General features: G+C 47.2%; 1 protein-coding gene and 1 long non-coding RNA gene across 5 annotated transcripts in view; one reads left to right on the top strand and one right to left on the bottom strand.

Moving 5' to 3' along the window:
- KCNN3 (potassium calcium-activated channel subfamily N member 3) overlaps nucleotides 1–18038 on the top strand; it is a 186293-nt gene extending 168255 nt beyond the window's left edge. For 2 of the 3 annotated variants that reach the window (XM_067727963.1, XM_067727960.1), the window contains exons 6-8: nucleotides 6261–6388; nucleotides 7139–7208; nucleotides 12668–12991. In XM_067727963.1, coding sequence (XP_067584064.1) covers nucleotides 6261–6388; nucleotides 7139–7208; nucleotides 12668–12964 — 495 coding nt within the window. In that variant the 3' untranslated portion in view covers nucleotides 12965–12991. Of the gene's footprint in view, nucleotides 1–6260; nucleotides 6389–7138; nucleotides 7209–12667; nucleotides 12992–13159 lie in introns of those variants that run through there. The other variant, XM_067727962.1, reaches the window with a different exon arrangement.
- LOC137219430 (uncharacterized) lies at nucleotides 238–4897 on the bottom strand. 2 transcript variants are annotated; one of them, XR_010941124.1, is made up of 3 exons: nucleotides 4555–4897; nucleotides 4127–4364; nucleotides 238–847 (listed from the first exon to the last, which is right to left on the bottom strand). It is a non-coding gene; the product is annotated as an uncharacterized lncRNA (long non-coding RNA). The 2 variants fall into 2 exon arrangements; XR_010941125.1 differs by having other exon boundaries at nucleotides 238–844.
- Nucleotides 18039–18523: the final 485 nt, after the last annotated feature.

Here is an 18523-nt window from a genome sequence, read left to right as displayed (position 1 = left end):
ATGAGTAACACCAAAACCACACCCATATCTTCCCTACACTAGTGCCTTCTCCTGCCTTCCCTGTTAATGACATCATCGTTCTTCCAGTCTCCAGGCCTGAAAGCTTAGCAGCATCTCTGACTCCTCTCTGCCCTGGTCCCCACAGGGGTCCGAGCAGCTTTGGAGTCTGATTCCACCTGGCCACACCAGCCTCTCCAGGTCCTCTGCCCACCATACCCAAAGCCACCATCTCAGTCTTGTACCATCTCAGTTGCTTGCTACCTTCTCATCTCACCTGGTCCTCCCTTACTCAAGCCATCCTGTTCTTTGCTTCCTCGTGACTCTCCTTAGACTCTGAGACTTAGCTCTGAACATATCACCAACCTGCTCAAAAACCTTTAATAACCCCCCAGAACCTACTGATCCACTGATAAAAAAGACTTTATTTTTTTAAATAGGGGCTAATTTTTTAAAATTTTATTTATTTATTTTTTGAATGCGTTGGGTCTTCGTTGCTGAGCACAGGCTTTCTCTAGTTGCGGCGAGCGGGGACTACTCTTCATTGCAGTGTGCAGGCTTCTCATTGCGGTGGCTTCTCTTGCAGCGGAGCACGGGCTCTAGGTGCCCAGGTTTCAGTAGTTGTGGCACATAGGATCAGTAGTTGTGGCTTGCGGGCTCTAGAGCACAGGCTCGGTAGTTGCGGCGCCCGGGCTTAGTTGCTCTGCGGCACGTGGGATCTTCCCGGGCCAGGGCTCGAACCTGTGTTCCCTGCATTGGCAGGCGGATTCTTAACCATTGCACCACCAGGGAAGTCCCGAAAACTTTTCTTTAATTATGACGCATGTGTCAAAGTTTTATCACAATCCTGCTGGAGGGAAAAAAATGTTTTTTTTTTTCCAGCAGTCTAATTCAAAGGTTTACTCATAGCAGGGGTCTTTTATAGGAAAAGACAATGGTAGTCATTGTTGTACAGGGTACAGAAAGCCTGGCTAAAGGACACAGACTCCTGACTGACAGCTGGTAGGGCCCATGAGTGGATTCCCAGAACAGGTCTTAGTCTTTTAAAAATTTATCAGATAATCAGTTGAGCAGTTATCAGGAATGCTAATTCTCCCCAGAAGGGGATTATAAATTATATCACCCACTAAAGTTCTGTCCCAGACAGACTGGGTACAGTTTTTCTTTAACAATAGTCATAGGAACATTGAGCTTTTGAGCTGGAAGCGTTCTTAGGGATGAGCCTCTCAGGCCCAGAGATGGGCAAGTGTGGGCCCCCAGCCATATGCAGTGAGCTGGGTCCCAGCCAGGGCTGCCATTTGTTCTCAGGCTGGCAGGCAGCTCTCCAGCCATAACCCAATGGGTTTCCCAGAACAGCCAGTTCCTTGGAACTCAGAATGGTGGTTAGGGTCCCAGGTCTGCTGGAAAGAAAAGCCAGTTTACCTCCGAACTAGCTGAGCATCACATTAATAGCATTATGGAATTAGCCGTGGTTCATTACTGTGCTGCTATGGGGAAAGACTACAAACTCCAACTTTGAACCACAGAAATACATCCCTCCGCGCTCCTGCCAGCCACAGGGGTGGAGCCCCCGTTTCTAAGTGTTGGGTGAGGGCTTCTGGGTAAGGTGGGCAGAGAAGCCTGAGAAGGGAGTGTGGAATAGGATGGGGGAGGAAGAAGAGAGGGTATGAGGGGGGAGATGAAAGAGATGGCAGCGGCAGGAAGCCAGCAGGAAGTGTGTGTGGGTGAGCGTGAGGGAAGTGAGGGGTTGGCGGATGGAGAAGAGGGGACCCCCACCGGTTATAATGGACACCTTCAGTCAGGTGTCTGAAGACAGGCCTGACCTGAGGGCTCTCAGATTGCGATTTTATCATCCCTTTAGATTTATTCATCTAAATTCAACCCCTGGAACTTCTTGAAGTTGTCTAAGTTACACACACTTGCCAGGGCTGATCGGCCCTCCTCTCCAACTTCCCTCTCCCTGGGAGGGAGTCCTGGCAGCATGGAGGGCATGCTATTTCTTTCCAGGGGCCCCATCAGTAGGACTCCTGGAATTTCTCTCCCAGGGCTCCCTGTGGCTGTCGGGAGCATGGGGGCAGGTGAAGAAGTGTGCCCCTCGTCTGCCACATGTTCCTCCTGCACCAGCCTCCACGAAGTCTGGAGAGGCAGGTTACCCTGGCAGAGAGGCAGTCAGAGCAAGTCGTTGACATGGATAATACGGCCAAGAGCTCAAGGAACAGACATATGTGTCCTGTTTTATGTTTTCTTTCGCTGGAGGTGGGGGAAGAAGCTGACATTTGTTGGGGGAAGGAACATCAGTAAAACTACTGTGTACTGAGGCGCGGTGCAGCCAGGCTCTGTGCTAAGTGTTTCATTGAATCAACACCACAATCCCATTTCACAGATTGGGACCCTACTGTGTTTTCTCTGAAGCACTTATTGCCTGACACTATATTACACAGGGCATGCTGTCCCCATAGGATTAGAAGCTCCTTGAGGGCAGAAATGTTATTGGTGGGTGCATCCCAGTATTCTTACTTCCTAAACAGTATCTGCCCCATTGTAAGGGCTCAGTAAATGTTTGGGGAAGGAATGAATATGAAAATTGAGTCCCAGAGAGGTTCCGCAATGGTCCAAGGCAGAGATGATCGTTCATCCCCTTGTGAGGTTTTTCTGAGGGCTAGTGGAACGATGTAAACAGAAAGTGTTTAGCATGGAGCCTGGCACATAGTAAGCACTCTGTGAATGTTAGCTGTCAGTATTGTATGCAAGATCTTAGTTGGATGACTTTCTTGCCCGGGCTCATGAATCTTAGAGCCCTCCCTGAAGGACATAGGTCACGGAGCCAATTCTCTGGCCACCGTCAGAGTACAAGCATACAATTCTTGGGAGAGAATGAATGGGCCCAAAGAAAACAATTAGCTCGTATGCTTATGGGTTTGGGGGACGAAACAGCCAGTCTTCCATGCACAAACGGCCCTCTTCTAACCGTCCCTGAGCCCGTCGGATCATGGCCAACCTTACCCAGTCCTTCCCAGTTCCCTGACCCACTCACTCCCACCCTCACCCTCAAGAGCATCTTTTGGCCCTGGTGCCCCGCCCACTAGGAGAGGTCAGTGGGTACCCAAGTCCCCATCAGGGAGTGGTGCTTGGAAGCCCTATGGAAGCTCAGTGAATCCCAGGAGGGGCACACAGCCTCAACTGCCTCCCACCCCGGCGATGCTCAAAGCAATCAGCCAGGTGAATTGGAGGGAGAACCTGGTCACAAGAGCGGTCACTGTCGACGTGGGAAAGCACGAGGCAGTTAAAAGCCTGTTTCTTTTTCTCTTGTGTGTATTGATCTGCTCAGCTTTGTGCCAGGTTGTTTGCTGGCGATTAATTCAGAGTCAGCACCAAGGCTTGCATTTAACATCGCTTTCCTGAATACGCAGGGGCCTCCCGTTCAAAGCCATAAAGAGGCCGTGACTGCTTCGCTCAACTACCCAGGCTGTGCTGTGATTTAATACCTTATATTTGGGGTAAAGTTAAGTGCGGGACCTGGACTCCCTGTTCTGTCATATTGCTAAGTGAGGGCCATGATGATTAAAAACAAATCTAATGTCCTTTCCAGTTCCTTGATCCTGGAAAACAGGAAATAATGTTGTTTGTGTAGAGATGACATGTAGTCAGTCAGGTCTTTCTTCAGACCACATGAAAACCGTATGCTCTTTTTGGACCTGGCTCTTGTTTTGACTTTGCCGTCAGCTAGCTGTGGGATTCTGGCCCTCACATTCTATCTCTGAAGCTGTCATTTCCTCATATTTTCAATGGGGGGTTGGGCCAGATGATGATAACTAACTAGTATCCTTATGGTACTTTATAGTTTCTATAACACTTAAATCCACATTGACTCAGTTTGCCGTTTATAACTTTACGGTCTTGGTCTCTGTCTCAGTTTCTTCGTCTGTAAAATGGGGATAATATTAGTACCTTCCTGAGAGGGTTGTTGTGAAAGTTAAATGAGTTTACACATAGGTAAAGCGGCACCTGGTAGATGTCCACTCTTAGCCTCAGCACCATCAGCACCATGGTTATTGCCTCATTTGGGCCTCAGAACAGCCCTTAAGGTAAGGATTTACTTTTCCCTTCTTATAGATAGTTAAGCACTTACTCCTAAACTGGCAGAGGAAGGATTCACCTGCAGCCTCTCCAATTTCAAATGTTTGTTCCACACCAACACAGAGACAGTTGTCAAAGGCTCATCAGCGCTGACACTCCATGGCTCTGTCAGTGTTCCAAAGACAAGACCCGTGTAACTGGGGCTCTGCCGACCATCAGACATGCTGGGCAGGTTTTTCCCTCCTGTTTCTTCTGTGAGGCTTTCCTTGGAGGCTAAGCACCTAGGGACACTGAAAAAACCATCTGTCAAGTTGCCCTCTCCCCACAGAAGGGCAGCAGGAGCAGGCACTCCACAGAGAGAGAGCCTTCCCTTCTATGCTGCCTCTTTTGCCAGGAGGCTGATGTCCACTCCAGCCCCTGGACAGGACCCCGGTGACCACACCCTCCTCTACCTCCCCCCCTCCTCACCTGGACACTTACCATTTCCAGCTTCTCACCACCACCTGCTTCTTCTCACCACCACCTGCTTCCTTTCAGGCAAGAAAGTACCAAAGGTGGACAATTAAGTCATTTAAAACCATCTTCACCGTAGATTTTTACTGAACAAAAAGGCAGTATTTATGTCACTTAGACATTTCTGAGAAGACCTAGCTGTTCTTTTAGAATATCACTCCAGCGCCAGTGAAAAATATAATCCAGCCTTAGTAATAAATTTTTAAAACATACACACAGAAGTTATCAGCCTGCAAAACAATGTTTCCCAGGCCTTCCCACACGTCTCAGTATTTTAACAACGTCCCATCTGTTGATGTCAGTCTGAAGAAGCAGGCCTGTACTCTCCAATTTTATTAAAATCCTTTCTGGCTAGTAACCTGATTTCTACTAGGCTGGCCTACTTACTTCCAGGCCCTGGGCCTGTGGGCCTGTGCCAGTTTGCATGGCTGACAGAAATGGGAACAGTTAATCAAAAATCTGTTTCGCTTGTGCTTAATAAGAAATGTTTCCTCTTGCTCTTGTTACTAATTGCTGAAGATGTCTGTGTTTGGATTAAAACTTTGTCCCCTGCCATCTGGATGCCATTGATATGTCTCAGCTCTGTCGTGAGCCAGGTGAGATCAGTGGTTTCCATGTCAACAGATGACAGCGTCATATGTTGAAATGTGTGATTGCAGTGCAGTGAAAGAGCCAGCCTTGGGAGAGAGGCAGCTCTGGTTTCACACCAAAATATCTTCACTGATTTTCAGACACTGTTTGGAAGTGATTTCAGTTTTATGCCAATTACATTTACATGTAAAATTGCAGTGTAAATGTTTTTTGCCATTTGGGAAAGGAAACAATGGACTTGTTAATACCTAGAGTTCTATTCGGTGGGAAAGACATTTCCTCAGAGAGGCCTTGTAAAATCTCCAGCCGAAGTGAAAGAAGTCAGACAGAGAAAGACAAATACTGTAGATCACTTATATGTGGAATCTAAAAAATACAACAAACTAGTAAATATAACCAAAAAGAAGTAGACTCACAGGTAAAGAGAACAAATTAGTGGTTACCAGTGGGGAGCAGGGAGGGACAACATAGGGGTTGGGGGAGTGGGAGAAACAAACCACTGGGTGTAAGATAGGCTCAAGGATGTAGAGGACAACACGGGGAATATAGCCAATGTTTTGTAATAACTGTAAATGGAAAGTAACCTTTAAAAATGGTATACAAATTTTAAATAAATAAATAAAATCTCTAGCTGATAGGAAATCTGTTTACTCTGTGAACCCCAGAAATGTACCATGTACACTAAATAGAAGTCCCACGTAGAGCATGGAAGTCTGCATCCACGGGCAGCAGTGGTACATATTTATCTATTCAAAGTGTGCCCCAGGCCTCCAGGTCTTGGTAATGTAGCCTATCTAAATATAGCATCAGCAACAACAGTGGATAGGCAGTCCTGAAATAATTAAGAAAGAGACAGGAACCACCCCTCAACTTCGGGCTCCAGGCTACTGTGTCCAATACAGGATTAATAAGAGATGAATTTTAATAATCCTTTCTAAGAGTTCATGATTTCATTAAGGAAAAAGATCGTTGCAGAATCATTTCCTTATAAGGTAGACTATATCGACAGACATAACAAAACATGTTATGTGAACCTAGGGAAATTTACCTGATAGCAGTCTGTTTTATTTACTTTTCCTTAGATCAAGAATGCTGCGGCCAATGTCCTTCGGGAAACGTGGCTAATCTATAAACACACAAAGCTGCTAAAGAAGATTGACCACGCCAAAGTCAGGAAACACCAGAGGAAATTCCTCCAAGCAATCCACCAGTGAGTAGGCCGGGGCAGCTCAGCCACCAGAGGACCAGATTAGAAGTGGTGGGTTCCCCAGAGCTCCATCAGTGTCTTCTCATATACTTAGAGGAGCAGGAGAAATCCATTCTTTTCCACTCAACAACCACTGGGGGTGGTGAACTGGACGCAGATCAGTCTGTTTATTCACTTATTGCCCCTGCCACTGCCAGACATTGGACAGACTGCTATGGAAGGTAAAAATTAGGTAGGAGCCTCAGGGGGCTCTCATAGTCTACACACACACACACACACACACACACACACACGCACACGTGCACACACACACACACACACACACCCCACATTACAACTGGAAGCAGAACAAATTGTGGTCAGTGCTTTCTGTAAGCTAAGTATTTAAAAAGTATAGTGGATTTTTAAAAGTAGAGGATGAAAACATTTATTCTGACCTGGAGGCTTGGGGAAATGCTGAAAGGCTGAGAGTAGGGCACTTAAGGTGGAAGGCACAGCCTAGATAAAGGAACAGAAGCCGAGAAATGACCTGAGAGTGGTGCGGAAACTATAATGACTGAAGGTAGGCACATGTGGAGGCAGGAGTTTGCTTTCTTGGGGACCTGCCAAGCCCTTGATTCTGGTCAGTTGTCACCCATGTTCGAGGTCCTGGGCTGGGTTCCAAAGCCAGATGAATTGATGTGGGTGTGGAATCTGCCCACGGGGCTGAGCCCAGCGCTTGAAGAGCATGGCTGTTACGACTCTTTCCCGCAGACTGAGGAGCGTCAAGATGGAGCAGAGGAAGCTGAGTGACCAAGCCAACACCCTGGTGGACCTTTCCAAGGTGAGTGGCAAAATCCAAAGACCCCGTAAAGCGTTCTCAGATGCTGGCATTTCAATTTATCAGGTGTGGCTGTGAAGGCCTGGCCTTGGCCAAACTGGACAGTGCAGGACCAGGAAAGCAAAGACTGCTTCCTCCTTTGTTAAAAAATCATCTGGGTTCGAGTTCTTGACACTTGTAATCTACTAGTGCGTGTTGTTGACTTTTAAAACCTAGCGTGTGTTTCTTAAATTCAGTCACTCAGGTCAGTCTTTGCTGGAATTTAATTAGCTGACCTACTACATCTTTTCGGTGTGTTGCTTGATTAGCTGTACACTGAGTTTGCACAGGGTGAAGCACACTGACGAGACCAAATGGTGATATTGGCGATGCTACTGCCTGGGTCACACCTAGGAGGATCCTTCCGGTTTGCCGTTATAATTGCAAACTCATTTTCTTGCATCCTGCAGTCCTTATAACTCAGCTTTTCTGGCCCCAATTTGGTGGTGGTGAGGGGTGCATTTCTTTATTTCTCATGAAGATGCCAAAAATGAGAGCCCTCCTTTGAGAGCCCTACTGTCATTCTGCGTTTCTGGCCCTGAACTGCTGTTAATACTATAAAGGAACTCTCTCCTTTTGCAAAACTCTGGAGTGAAGGAATCGGAGGCTGCACCGCTGGCAGAGCTGAGTGTAGGCGCCAATGAAGAAAGGGCCTCCCCTCCTCAGCCCCTCCTCCTCATTGCCTCTTTTTTTTTTTTTTTAATTTTTGTCTGCATTGGGTCTTCGTTGCTGAGTGCAGGCTTTCTCTAGTTGCAGCGACCAGGGGCTACTCTTCGTTGCGGTGCGTGGGCTTCTCATTGCAGTGGCCTCTCTTGTTGCGGAGCACGGGCTCTAGGTACACGGGCTCAGTAGTTGTGGCTCACGGGCTGTAGATCACAGGCTCAGTAGTTGTGGCGCACAGGCTTAGTTCCGCGGCATGTGGGATCTTCCCGGATCAGGGCTCGAACCCGTGTCCCCTGCACTGGCAGGCAGATTCTTAACCAGTGCGCCACCAGGGAAGCCCCCTCATTGCCTCTTGATAGAAATTGTACATCAAATGTATAGCCCAGGGCCAGGCTGGCAGAACATTCCAGCAGATGTCGATTATCATCATGGAACACATTCCCTGGGTAAGCAAGAGAAACTCCCTCAGGCCAATTAATCCCCCTTTGAAAAGATGGTGCAATCAGAGACATTGCCAGTTCTTGGGCCACGTGCAGGCGCCTTGTTCAATGAAGGGATCAGGCCAAAGAAAGGGCCTCCTAAGCTTGGGAGGACTTCAGTCAGGGAATGCGCGGCTGGCACAGGTGGGCAGAAGCCCACAGGCTGTGTGCTTTGGAGGGGGCGCTGTGGTGGAGTGCAGGGCTCCTGAGAGCCAGGAGGAGGCAAGGATGTGGATGGAATGCTCAAGTGCAGAAGGGAGCCCCCCATGGTCTTGGGTGCACTGCTTAAAACTCTTGGGTTCCAGTATCAGAAACCCATTGGAAGTAGGTTTTAAAATGTAGGTGTTTATTATAAGGATACAAGGAAGTCTCATTCCAGGCAGAACCTCAAGGCAGGCATGTGGTCAGACTTCAGGAAGGAACTACCTAGAAGTGCGCCTCACCCTGAAAGGTATCCGCTCACCCTCTCTTCTCTCTCCTGTTCAAGTGCCTGCTTCTCTCTCTCCCTCGCCTTCATCTCCTGACAACTTTCTATGCCCCCTGTCTCCATGGCAGACCGTGGCAGGCCCCTATCCAGAGAGTACATGTTCTAGTTCTAGCCACAGGCAAAGACCGATTGGCTGTCCTCCTATTGGTTTTAATTCTAAATTCTCAGAAGGGATGAGATGACTGGCTAGTTTGGGTCACGTGTCCACCCTTGGGCCAATCAGCTGAGGCCAGCAGGGGGGTCGGGTAGGGCAAACATGGCTAGGGACCCACACTGGGAGGTGCAGGAATGGCCCAACAAGCCCCAAAATATTTCTTTTACAGGTAGCCATGTTTCTGCCTCCCCTCTCACCTGGCAGGACAGGCTGTGGCTGGTGTTCTCCTGGGAATAGCGGGCACACTGGACTTTCAAGCCTGCGTTTCTTCAGTGCCAGCCACCGCCTCTCACAGAGACAGGGCCCCGTGCAGAGCAGACTGGGTGAAGCAAAAAACTCAGTGAACTGGAAAGAGGCTCACGTGAATTGGATGGGGGAACGAAACCATCAATAACCTGGGAGCAAGTTACCTGGAAAGAAAGGGTGTGGAGGAGAGGGTGAAGGGAAAGCATCTGCAGGGCTACTGGGAGTGGTGTGGGACCTGCAGGGAGGGTGAACTCTGACATCCATCCAGTGTTTCGTCTTTCCTCCCAGGAGATTCAGCCAAGGTCCTGGCAGCAGCCTAGCGTCTTTCACACTGGTCCACGTTCCCCCTGGTATCCTGTCACCAAAAGCAGCAGAACACGGGAGACAATAATAACAGTGTTCTCTCCCTTTTCTTTCTGTGCTTCATCCTCCCAGCTCACCACCTTCCACCCCTGTCCTTTGGTCCTTTCTAGATTAAGAAAAGGGAGTGTGGCCTCCAGATAACACTTGCTGTATTGAAGAGCTTGCTCGTAGGGTGGCAGAGATGGGGTGGGGGAACGCTGGGAGGCTTTGTATGCTAGCTTCAGTGTCTTCCATTGAAGTGTAAAAATCATTCCCCACATCTGAGGCTCCACTGATCAAATAAGATGGTATCTGTGAAAATGCTTTGTGAACTACAACAGTTTTGCATGTGGTAGTTCTGATTAGGAATATAGATGAGGAAACCAAGGTCCAAAGAGACCATCCCAAGGTCGGGCTGTTGGAGAGCTGCAGCGCTGGGGCTGAGACCCAGGGGCCCGGATTCAGTCCAGAGCTCGTTAGGGTGCCCCTGCGGTCAAATAGATTTGTGGTGTTGTACGTTCTGGGAAGAACATGCACCCTGAAGAGGTTCTGTGAATGTTAATTAATGAAGGAAGCACTCTTGCCTCTAAAGTCACGCTCTCCTCTGAGGCGGCCACAGAAGAGTCCTGCCCTTTGCAAAGCAGAGCTGCCTCGCTCCACCTCTGTGACGGCTCCCTCTGGGGCTGCAGCCAATTTCCTGGTGGGAAGGTATCACTACATTTTCAATCCCCCTTCTCCCATCTCCTTTCTGGCTTCTCATTTTTTGCCACCTTCCTTTACTTTTTTTTTTTCGTTCACCTCATTCCCTACTACCTTGGCCCCCACGGGCACCAATGGTTTCTGCATCTTCCTGGAGTAACTTGAAATTTCAGGTAAAATAGGACAGGGTGTCACTGGCAGATGACCAGAAGCCCCTAGAGCCACAGTGCCTGCAGGTGGGATTTGGGAGGGTACAAAGCAACCGCCAACCTGGCCCACAGGAACACCCGAGAGCATGAAGTCTCCCAAGAGCCTTGCTCCCAAGTCTGATGTCCCGTGTTAGTTTGCAGGGAGACATGTGACTGTCACCTAGATAAGGGCTCTACAGCCCAACCCGGGAAGCCAAATTATAACCAGAAAGTTGCCTGGTAAGAGGATAGTCAGAACCATGGTGGTACGGTTGGAACAAAAGTGGTTTCATTTCAATTAAATGAACTGAATTTGAGGGATGGGTAGACGTAAGGTGGGCAGGACTTTGTACTGGTGAGATATGGGGCCAGAGGGAGAGGATGACGCCCGGGTTTTAGGTGGGGACAGCCTGAATGAATGGCCTCTCATGGAGCCAGGGAACAAAGAGCAGATGTAGGACCGAAAATGGTGCACTTGTCACAAGCTGCCTTTGTTCAGTGCTGCTCTGACCTGGTTTTATAACTTAACTCTCAGAAGACAAGTTTATTTTATTACATTAAAGTTTTATTTTATTGACAGTTCCCTGGAGGTACCGCATTTTTGCTCCCCTGCTCTCACGACCTCGTTCAATGTTCATTCACAAAAGCTTACGGAACACCTGCTCTCCAGAGGCAGGCCCTGGGCTGGGCCCCCTCGGGAGTCTTCTCTCCTTTCCTTCAGCCACTCAGGTCTCGGTGGGAAATGCTGAGAAACTCTCTAGGTATATGGAAATAATTTGTGGCGCAAAAGGTCTTTTCCCATCAGTTAAACTCCTACATTGGCCAAAGGATGGAAGGGACGGTGATTTGCCCCTGTGCCAGCACTTTATTCATTCATTAGTTCTACCAACGTCTTTTAGTGCCGACCACGTGGGACAGACCCCCTTGCTAGGCATGTTTATGTACACTTGTCCATCAAACAATGTTCGTTGAGCATCCCCTGGGTGCCAGATGCTGTTTTAAGCCCTTGGGACACATCCGTGAACACAACAGGCGAAGGTCCCCGCCCTGGAGGGGAGAAAACAGACAATAATAAGCAGAAGAAATAGCAAATTAGTTAGTTTATTAGAAGGTGGCATGAAGAAAAGAAAAGAGTTGAGCAGGGTTAGCGGGATCAGGGGTAGAGGTGGGACCAAAGTGCCATGTTAACAAGGGCAATGGGGGGAGATGATTTTTAAGGGGAGGCTGAGAGGAGGTGAGGCTGTCGGCCATGGGATGTGTGGGGAGTGAGCAGTGGTGACAGGGCGGGTCCCTGGGACACTGGGAGATGGCACCGAGAGCAGGAGGTTTACTGGGGACACCATCAGGACAGCACCTGTTGGGGAGCAAGGGAAGCAGGATGGGGCAGAGGGAGAGGCTGAACTGTGATACGATTGACTGACAAAGGCCTCGACCAACCCACGGGAGTTCCGGAGGTGGACTGGCCCTTCAGGGGTGTCCCACATTGAGGCAATGTCCCTCCTCATTGACCAGGCAGGAGAGGGGCTGTAACCTCAGCGAGGCAGCTCCCTTTCACTACAGCCCAGTCCTGAGTGAGTTACGTTGTACATTCTGCCTGCTGTGTTGAAAGTTGGGGCGGCGGGGGGGGAGCAACAGCTCTATAACTATGTGTTGTTATTATTAACTCCTATTTCATAAGGCAACCAAGCAGAGAGGTTAAGGGGCATGAGGGAAGGCACATTATTAGTGAGTGGCAGACGTGTACTTGAACCCTGGCCTACCAATGCTAAGTCTATTGCATTGTCCGCTCCCCACCACAGAGCCGTCTCTTTCATCAGTAGGTGCCATTGCCCTGTGAGCTGAGAGGTTGGACGAAGTAAGAACACGAGGACACTTCAGGGACTTGTTCTATTGAAGAAGAAAGTGCTGCCTTTCCAGGCTATATATTTTCTAATCTATTTTTATAAGTAATATACATTATTTTTGTAATCAGACAAAAACACACACACACAAAAACCCACTGTGCCATTTGAGCCTCCAAGTCTTCAAGAAAGTAAACTGTTTCTCTGTCCTTGGCCAGATCCGACACGGCCGGTGTGGAAGTTGATCCCTGGAGGAGTTGTATTTCAAGTGTAATTTCAAGATTCCTCTGCAATGACCTGTCGTCTCCCTGTCTCTCCAAACAGATGCAGAACGTCATGTATGACTTAATCACAGAACTCAATGATCGGAGCGAAGATCTGGAGAAACAAATCGGCAGTCTGGAGTCGAAGCTGGAGCACCTCACCGCCAGCGTCAATTCCCTGCCCCTGCTCATCGCGGACACCCTGCGCCAGCAGCAGCGGCAGTTCCTGTCTGCCCTCACGGAGGCCCGGGGCGTCAGCGTGGCAGTGGGCGCCACCCACACCCCACTCTCCGACAGCCCAATCGGGGTCAGCTCCACCTCCTTCCCAACCCCGTACACGAGTTCAAGCAGTTGCTAAATAAAACTCCCCACTTCAGAAGCATTACCCATAGGTCTTAAGATGCAAATCAACTCTCTCCTGGTCGCTTTGCCATCAAGGAACATGCAGACCAGGGAACGTAAAGAAGAGAGACCGAGCTAATTAACTAACTCATGTTCATTCAGCGTGCTTGGTTTGATATGCCTTGAAACCAGAAATCTGATCTCTGTTTAGGTGCCTCTACTCGGGAGCAGCAAGAGGAGATGACAGGAAGCGACGCCTCTGGTAGGGCCCTTGCGGCACAGTTGGTGGAGAACAGACACCCACGTTCAATCTCAGGTCTTCACGTGGTGGGGGGTGGGAGCTCAGATGCACTGAAGTAGCCGGCAGTGAAGCCAGCCCGGAGGAGGGTCCCGCGGGGGGAGGGCATGGTGTCAGGCTTGGGGGATGGGTTCCTCACCCCGGGGTCCTCCAGCCCACCTGTCTGCGTTCCTTCTGTCTAAGGAAGCCCCTGGATGACAAAGTAAGGGAGAGCTGCCCACAGCTTTTGCCAAGACAGACATGCTTTCCTGCCATCCCTCGCACAGTCATAAAACAAAATTTAGACTGAAAGAAAAATAGACAAATAAAAAGCCAGACTTTCCATCCAATATTAATACCCATATAAACCTGTGTATTTGCAAGCGTGTGCATGTACACACACACATACACATCCCACAGTCAACCCAGGTCTTTTCTGGTTTGCACCTGGCCCAAATAAAGAGGGACCTGGTACCTTACCCTGCACGCAGTAGGCACTCTCTAAATGCACATTGAGTTGGTCTGAATCGGGATGTGGGTGCTGTCAGTTCAGGTAGTTTGCCAGTGTCGGCCACGTCCTGAGCTTCACTGAAGATGCAGGTTGCTTCAAACACAAAACAGGGTGCTTTGCCCTGGGTATGCACCATGCTTGCTCTGAGATGAATGACAAGCCAAAATTGGCATTCTGGAGAGATAAGCAGCCTTCTAAAAATAACAGCTTCTGCAGAGTTTTCATCTTATATCCAAACAAGCTGTGTTCCACTGGAGCGCATGATCAGGTGTATGTGTGTGAGGGAAGGGGGGCGGGATCTGTCCATGCAAGCACACACATGCGCCAACAGGTGCGACCCCAGGACACCTGCATGAATAGAAGTATTGTCAGGGGGGTTTGCTCAGTGCTATTTATCCAGCAACAGGTTTACAGCCCCAGATGTTAGGAGCGCAAAGGGGTCAAGTGCCTCACCTGAGAGCTGGGAGAAGTGATGGTGAGTGGCCCAGCTGGTCCTTTCTACCTGACCTAAAACCACCTCAAAGTGTAAGGTTATGAGGATAAAGGGAGATTCTAGGCAACCCTGTGGGTAAGATAAGGTGACAGGGATTTGTCAGTATCCTGTTCCTGCTGTGCCACGTTAATCTTGGTGCAGAAACTATTGTAATACATCTCAAACTCCAAGGGACTCCAGAAACATCCAGAGCCAGTGTACGACAGGCATTGTGAGGAGAGGGCATGGGGATGCGTGATATTTTCCGCACTCCATCATCTAACCATGCATAATGTTTGTGATGTGAAAACCATCATACTAATCATCACATTTCTCATTCTGAGGTCTTTGACGTCTGCTTGTGGGGACTTAAATCATACTGTAGGGAATATTTCATCTGTTTAGGGTAAAACAGAAAGGTGTCATTTGTGGATGGCTGTCCTGTTGGGTTTCACTTTGTACAGGACATCGCCACTTTTCCAAAGGCAGAGTCTAGCTGTGAAGACTTTTCCTCTACAGCACTGGGCCTGGTCTTCTAAGGGCAAGGGAATCATCAGACAGCAAAAGGTAGACCACCCTAGAAAGGCCACTCTTTCAAGAAGAGCTGGTCTCTTGTTCAACCTCTTCTTATATCTCTTTTCATTGCTGTGCTCTTCCCTTGATGCCCTCATTTTTATCTTGATAACTCCTTTGAGCACTTTCCTTGGTTGCTTTGCACACCATAGATGCCACACTTGCTGCTGGCTTTGACATTTTTTTGCTTGTCCTTTTAACTATTGATTATCTAAAAGATCCCTCTCCTTTTTTATGTCCCAGCAATGGTGCTCCTGTTTTCAGTGACAGCTGAACATATAAACAGACCAATAAGCAGATGAAATAACCATGCGGTTTCTTTGTGGCGTTAGTTCATTTCACAAAGAAATGAAGTGAAGAGCGCTGACAGGTCAACCTGAACATGCCAATCCCAATCATCTAACCTACAGCCCTCAATTCTTAGTTCCTGGTCACCCTTCCCATTCCCCCGTAACCCTGTGATGTGTGTGTGTGTGTGCATGTGCACACAAATAGGGATTTAATCTGAATTTCAAACAAATGGCATGCAAGATTCCACTGCTACTCCTCCTGCCAAAAAGTGTGTGTAGACTGTCATTGACCTATCACCATCTGTGGGTGACTCTTCTTTAACCCACCACTAATGCTATTCACTTAGGTAAATCCTGATGACCTATAACCTAGCAACACTAGCAAAGAGAGTGGTTGGAGATATTTCCAGTAGCAGTAGCCACTGGCATCCTAGAAACATATGGGCATTTGTAGCATGACTGGACCTATTGGTAGTGCAATAGCTACGTATGGTTTTTATCCTTGGCGAAAGAGTACTTACTCTTCGGGAAAAAGAACAAGTGATCAAATCTGCATGTTGATCCTGCAGTGGTAAATGGGAGGCTGCTTCTCTGTGCTGGTTTTTCAGCTTTATGTGGGGAAGTTGCCCATTCTCCTGCAAGTACAATCAACCCTTGATGACTTAGGTATTGATTAGGGTGTAGCTCACCCAGGTTTTCTTCCTACAGCCCATCTTTTGGTTAATTCCACTGAGCCTCAGCATCTTAGTCAGATGGGGAAAGGGTGCAGGTGGATTCTCGTGCCATGACTTCTTGTTCTGTAATTTCAAGTTTGGTGGTGGAGGAGGTTTAATTATCTACTCAAGAATTGGCTATACAGAAAAACTATTAATTACAGTAACCTCACTCCAGTACTGAACTGATTGAGTTCTGCCCACTCCTGGAAGGATGACCCAGTGGCAGAGCCCCTACTATAATCCTTCTGATAACTCAGTGTCAGGTAAAAGTACTCTAATATTCCCTAAAATATCTAGACACTTGAATTAAAAATACAGAGCCACCCCCTCATCGCTTAAGCCATATTATAGCTTCATGTACTGTAAAGTCAGGGATGTACTGTGATACTTTAAGACCACTAATCTCAGTGGAATTTCAGGACATAGCATCAGTTGGTAAATTATAGCAGACTAGGGAGTCACTCCTCCTTAGATTGAAGTCCAAATAAAAATCTGCATCTTTGGATCAAAGACCACATATGTGTGATCACCATCAATAAATTTATCATGAAGTGTCTATGAACTGCTCTTGCCATCCTCATAATATGTAACTTCATGACATCATATCTCTAGAAATGCTTAATGCAATGCAAAAGAATAAGAGGGGTAAGGCCCTGCATCACCACTAACCTCTGACCTCAGCAAGTACCAGTGGTGTAACAACAATCTCATAACTGAAGAGGTATAGAAAATGTGCGTGCAAGTAATTTCCAAAGTGCTGAGCAAGTGCAAACTGCTGTTATTTATTAAAGGCCAAGAAGAAACAGCATTGAAGAAACAATGATTTTAATATATAATATTTGAGGCTTTCCCCCTTAGATTTTTGATAATTTCTTGTGAATAAGTAATGATGGAAGAGAAGAAAACTAGAGACGCAGAATCAGAATAAATAAAACTCTAACACTGGATCCACATCTTTGGCCAATGAATATAACCACCTCATACCTCAATTTCTCTATGCTTAAAATGAAGGTAACAGTTAATATTCCTAAGTACAAAGTATTCAATAGATTTTAAAATGAAATCACTATTGCCAACAACAGCAGCCCAGACTGACTCTGGCAAGTGCACACTTTGATGTTGCCTCTGAATGTAGTCAATAGTTACCAAAAAGTAATTCTTACATATCAACCTATGTGAAATTAGCAGGGAGAAGTATGGGATTAGCACATAGTTCCAGGACCTCTCTCCTTCAGAGCATACCTCAACAAACAGTGCACCCCAAATTAAGAACCAGTGTTTCATCCCAGAACCCATGGTGTTGCTACCATCACAGTACCGCAACTGAGACACTATGAAGTCATTGCACTACCAGTAGGTTACTGCTCTTTTAAAGTTACTGCTTTTAAATCCTAAAGTACGTCCCAGTTCTACACAATCATCCTACTTCCCTGGATGTTGCTTAGAAGCAGATGAAGGCTCCATCAGTGGCCATTTGGCTGCCCCTATTGACTCTGCGGCATTCGGTTTCAGTACCTTAGACAGCTATCTGGTGGCTTCCTGGTAGGCGGGAACAGCCCCTTCCCTTCCCTGCAGCCAGTCAGCTTAATGACGCCCTGGACAGTATCCCTTCCTTCTCTACTGCCGCCAAAGTAAACACTGTGGGAACGGGATCATTGATACCACTAAGAAAGGAATGTTACAGGGATAGCAATATTAAGTGTCTGCCTCTGGCAGTAGAATATAGGTGAGCGCTCTTCATCCTGAAAGCTTGTGCCAGGCTGTGTGAATAGTAAACAGTAAACTCCTGTCAGACAAGTAATATGTAGATTTTTACTAAAATAGACCGAAGCTTATTAAAAGTACTCAGTGCAATGGTATATGAATACATACAGATAGAGAAAAAAAATAACTGTGATCTTTTTTTCTTACACCATTACTGGAAATGCCCAAACGTGAACTGGAGTTCCCTCTGAACAAAACCATTATCAAATCATCAACGTATGACCTCCAAATCTAGGTGCCAAGTGCCCTGCCACAGTTGTTTACACACCTGAGAAACGTGTTCTGGAAGCTGTACTCTTGGGCCTGGACCATGTGTTGAAACAAACAAAAGAGACGTTGTGACCAACCAAGCTGATGGAGGAAAAGCACAAAATTCAACACCAACCTATAGTTCGGATCCCAAAGAGATGCTGAATTTATAGCCAAAAAAAAAATTATATATATATATATATATATAGACAAAGCAAATATCAATCTGATCGGAACAGCCAACATCCAAGTTCACAGAAGAAGGACAGGGAATAAACAACATTCTCTACCTGTGTCATATTGTCTCAGTCTTTGAATCTCAACCAGGACTGATCCACCTTCATCAGACACACTTTTTAATGGCGCAACAACTCAGTGCTGGTCCCAGACTCTCCATTCTGCACTGACCAGAAGAGAACAACAAAAGAGAGCAACAGATGTTAATGGAGGAAACATTTTCATGGTGAACTCAGAAACTGATGTGTTTATATTCAGAATCAGATGAGCTTCAATATGAATTTGCATCTTGCCTCTGTACTGCTTGCTATTTTTTAATGATAGGAGAAAGTATAACAGTTTATTTTAAATATGAAATATATTGCTATATTATAAAATATATTGTAACTTTCAACTAACATTTTGTATCAAACTAGTCTTTAGCAGGTCCGGTGTCAGCCTGCTCTCCCAACGACTGTTTCTGAGTACACATCACTGTTAGTGATT

The sequence above is a fragment of the Pseudorca crassidens genome, chromosome 2, assembly GCF_039906515.1.
Source record: "Pseudorca crassidens isolate mPseCra1 chromosome 2, mPseCra1.hap1, whole genome shotgun sequence".
Taxonomy (NCBI): domain Eukaryota; kingdom Metazoa; phylum Chordata; class Mammalia; order Artiodactyla; family Delphinidae; genus Pseudorca; species Pseudorca crassidens.
The sequence above is the reverse complement of the archived record's forward strand: the minus strand, read 5'-3'. Positions and strand labels throughout refer to the sequence as shown.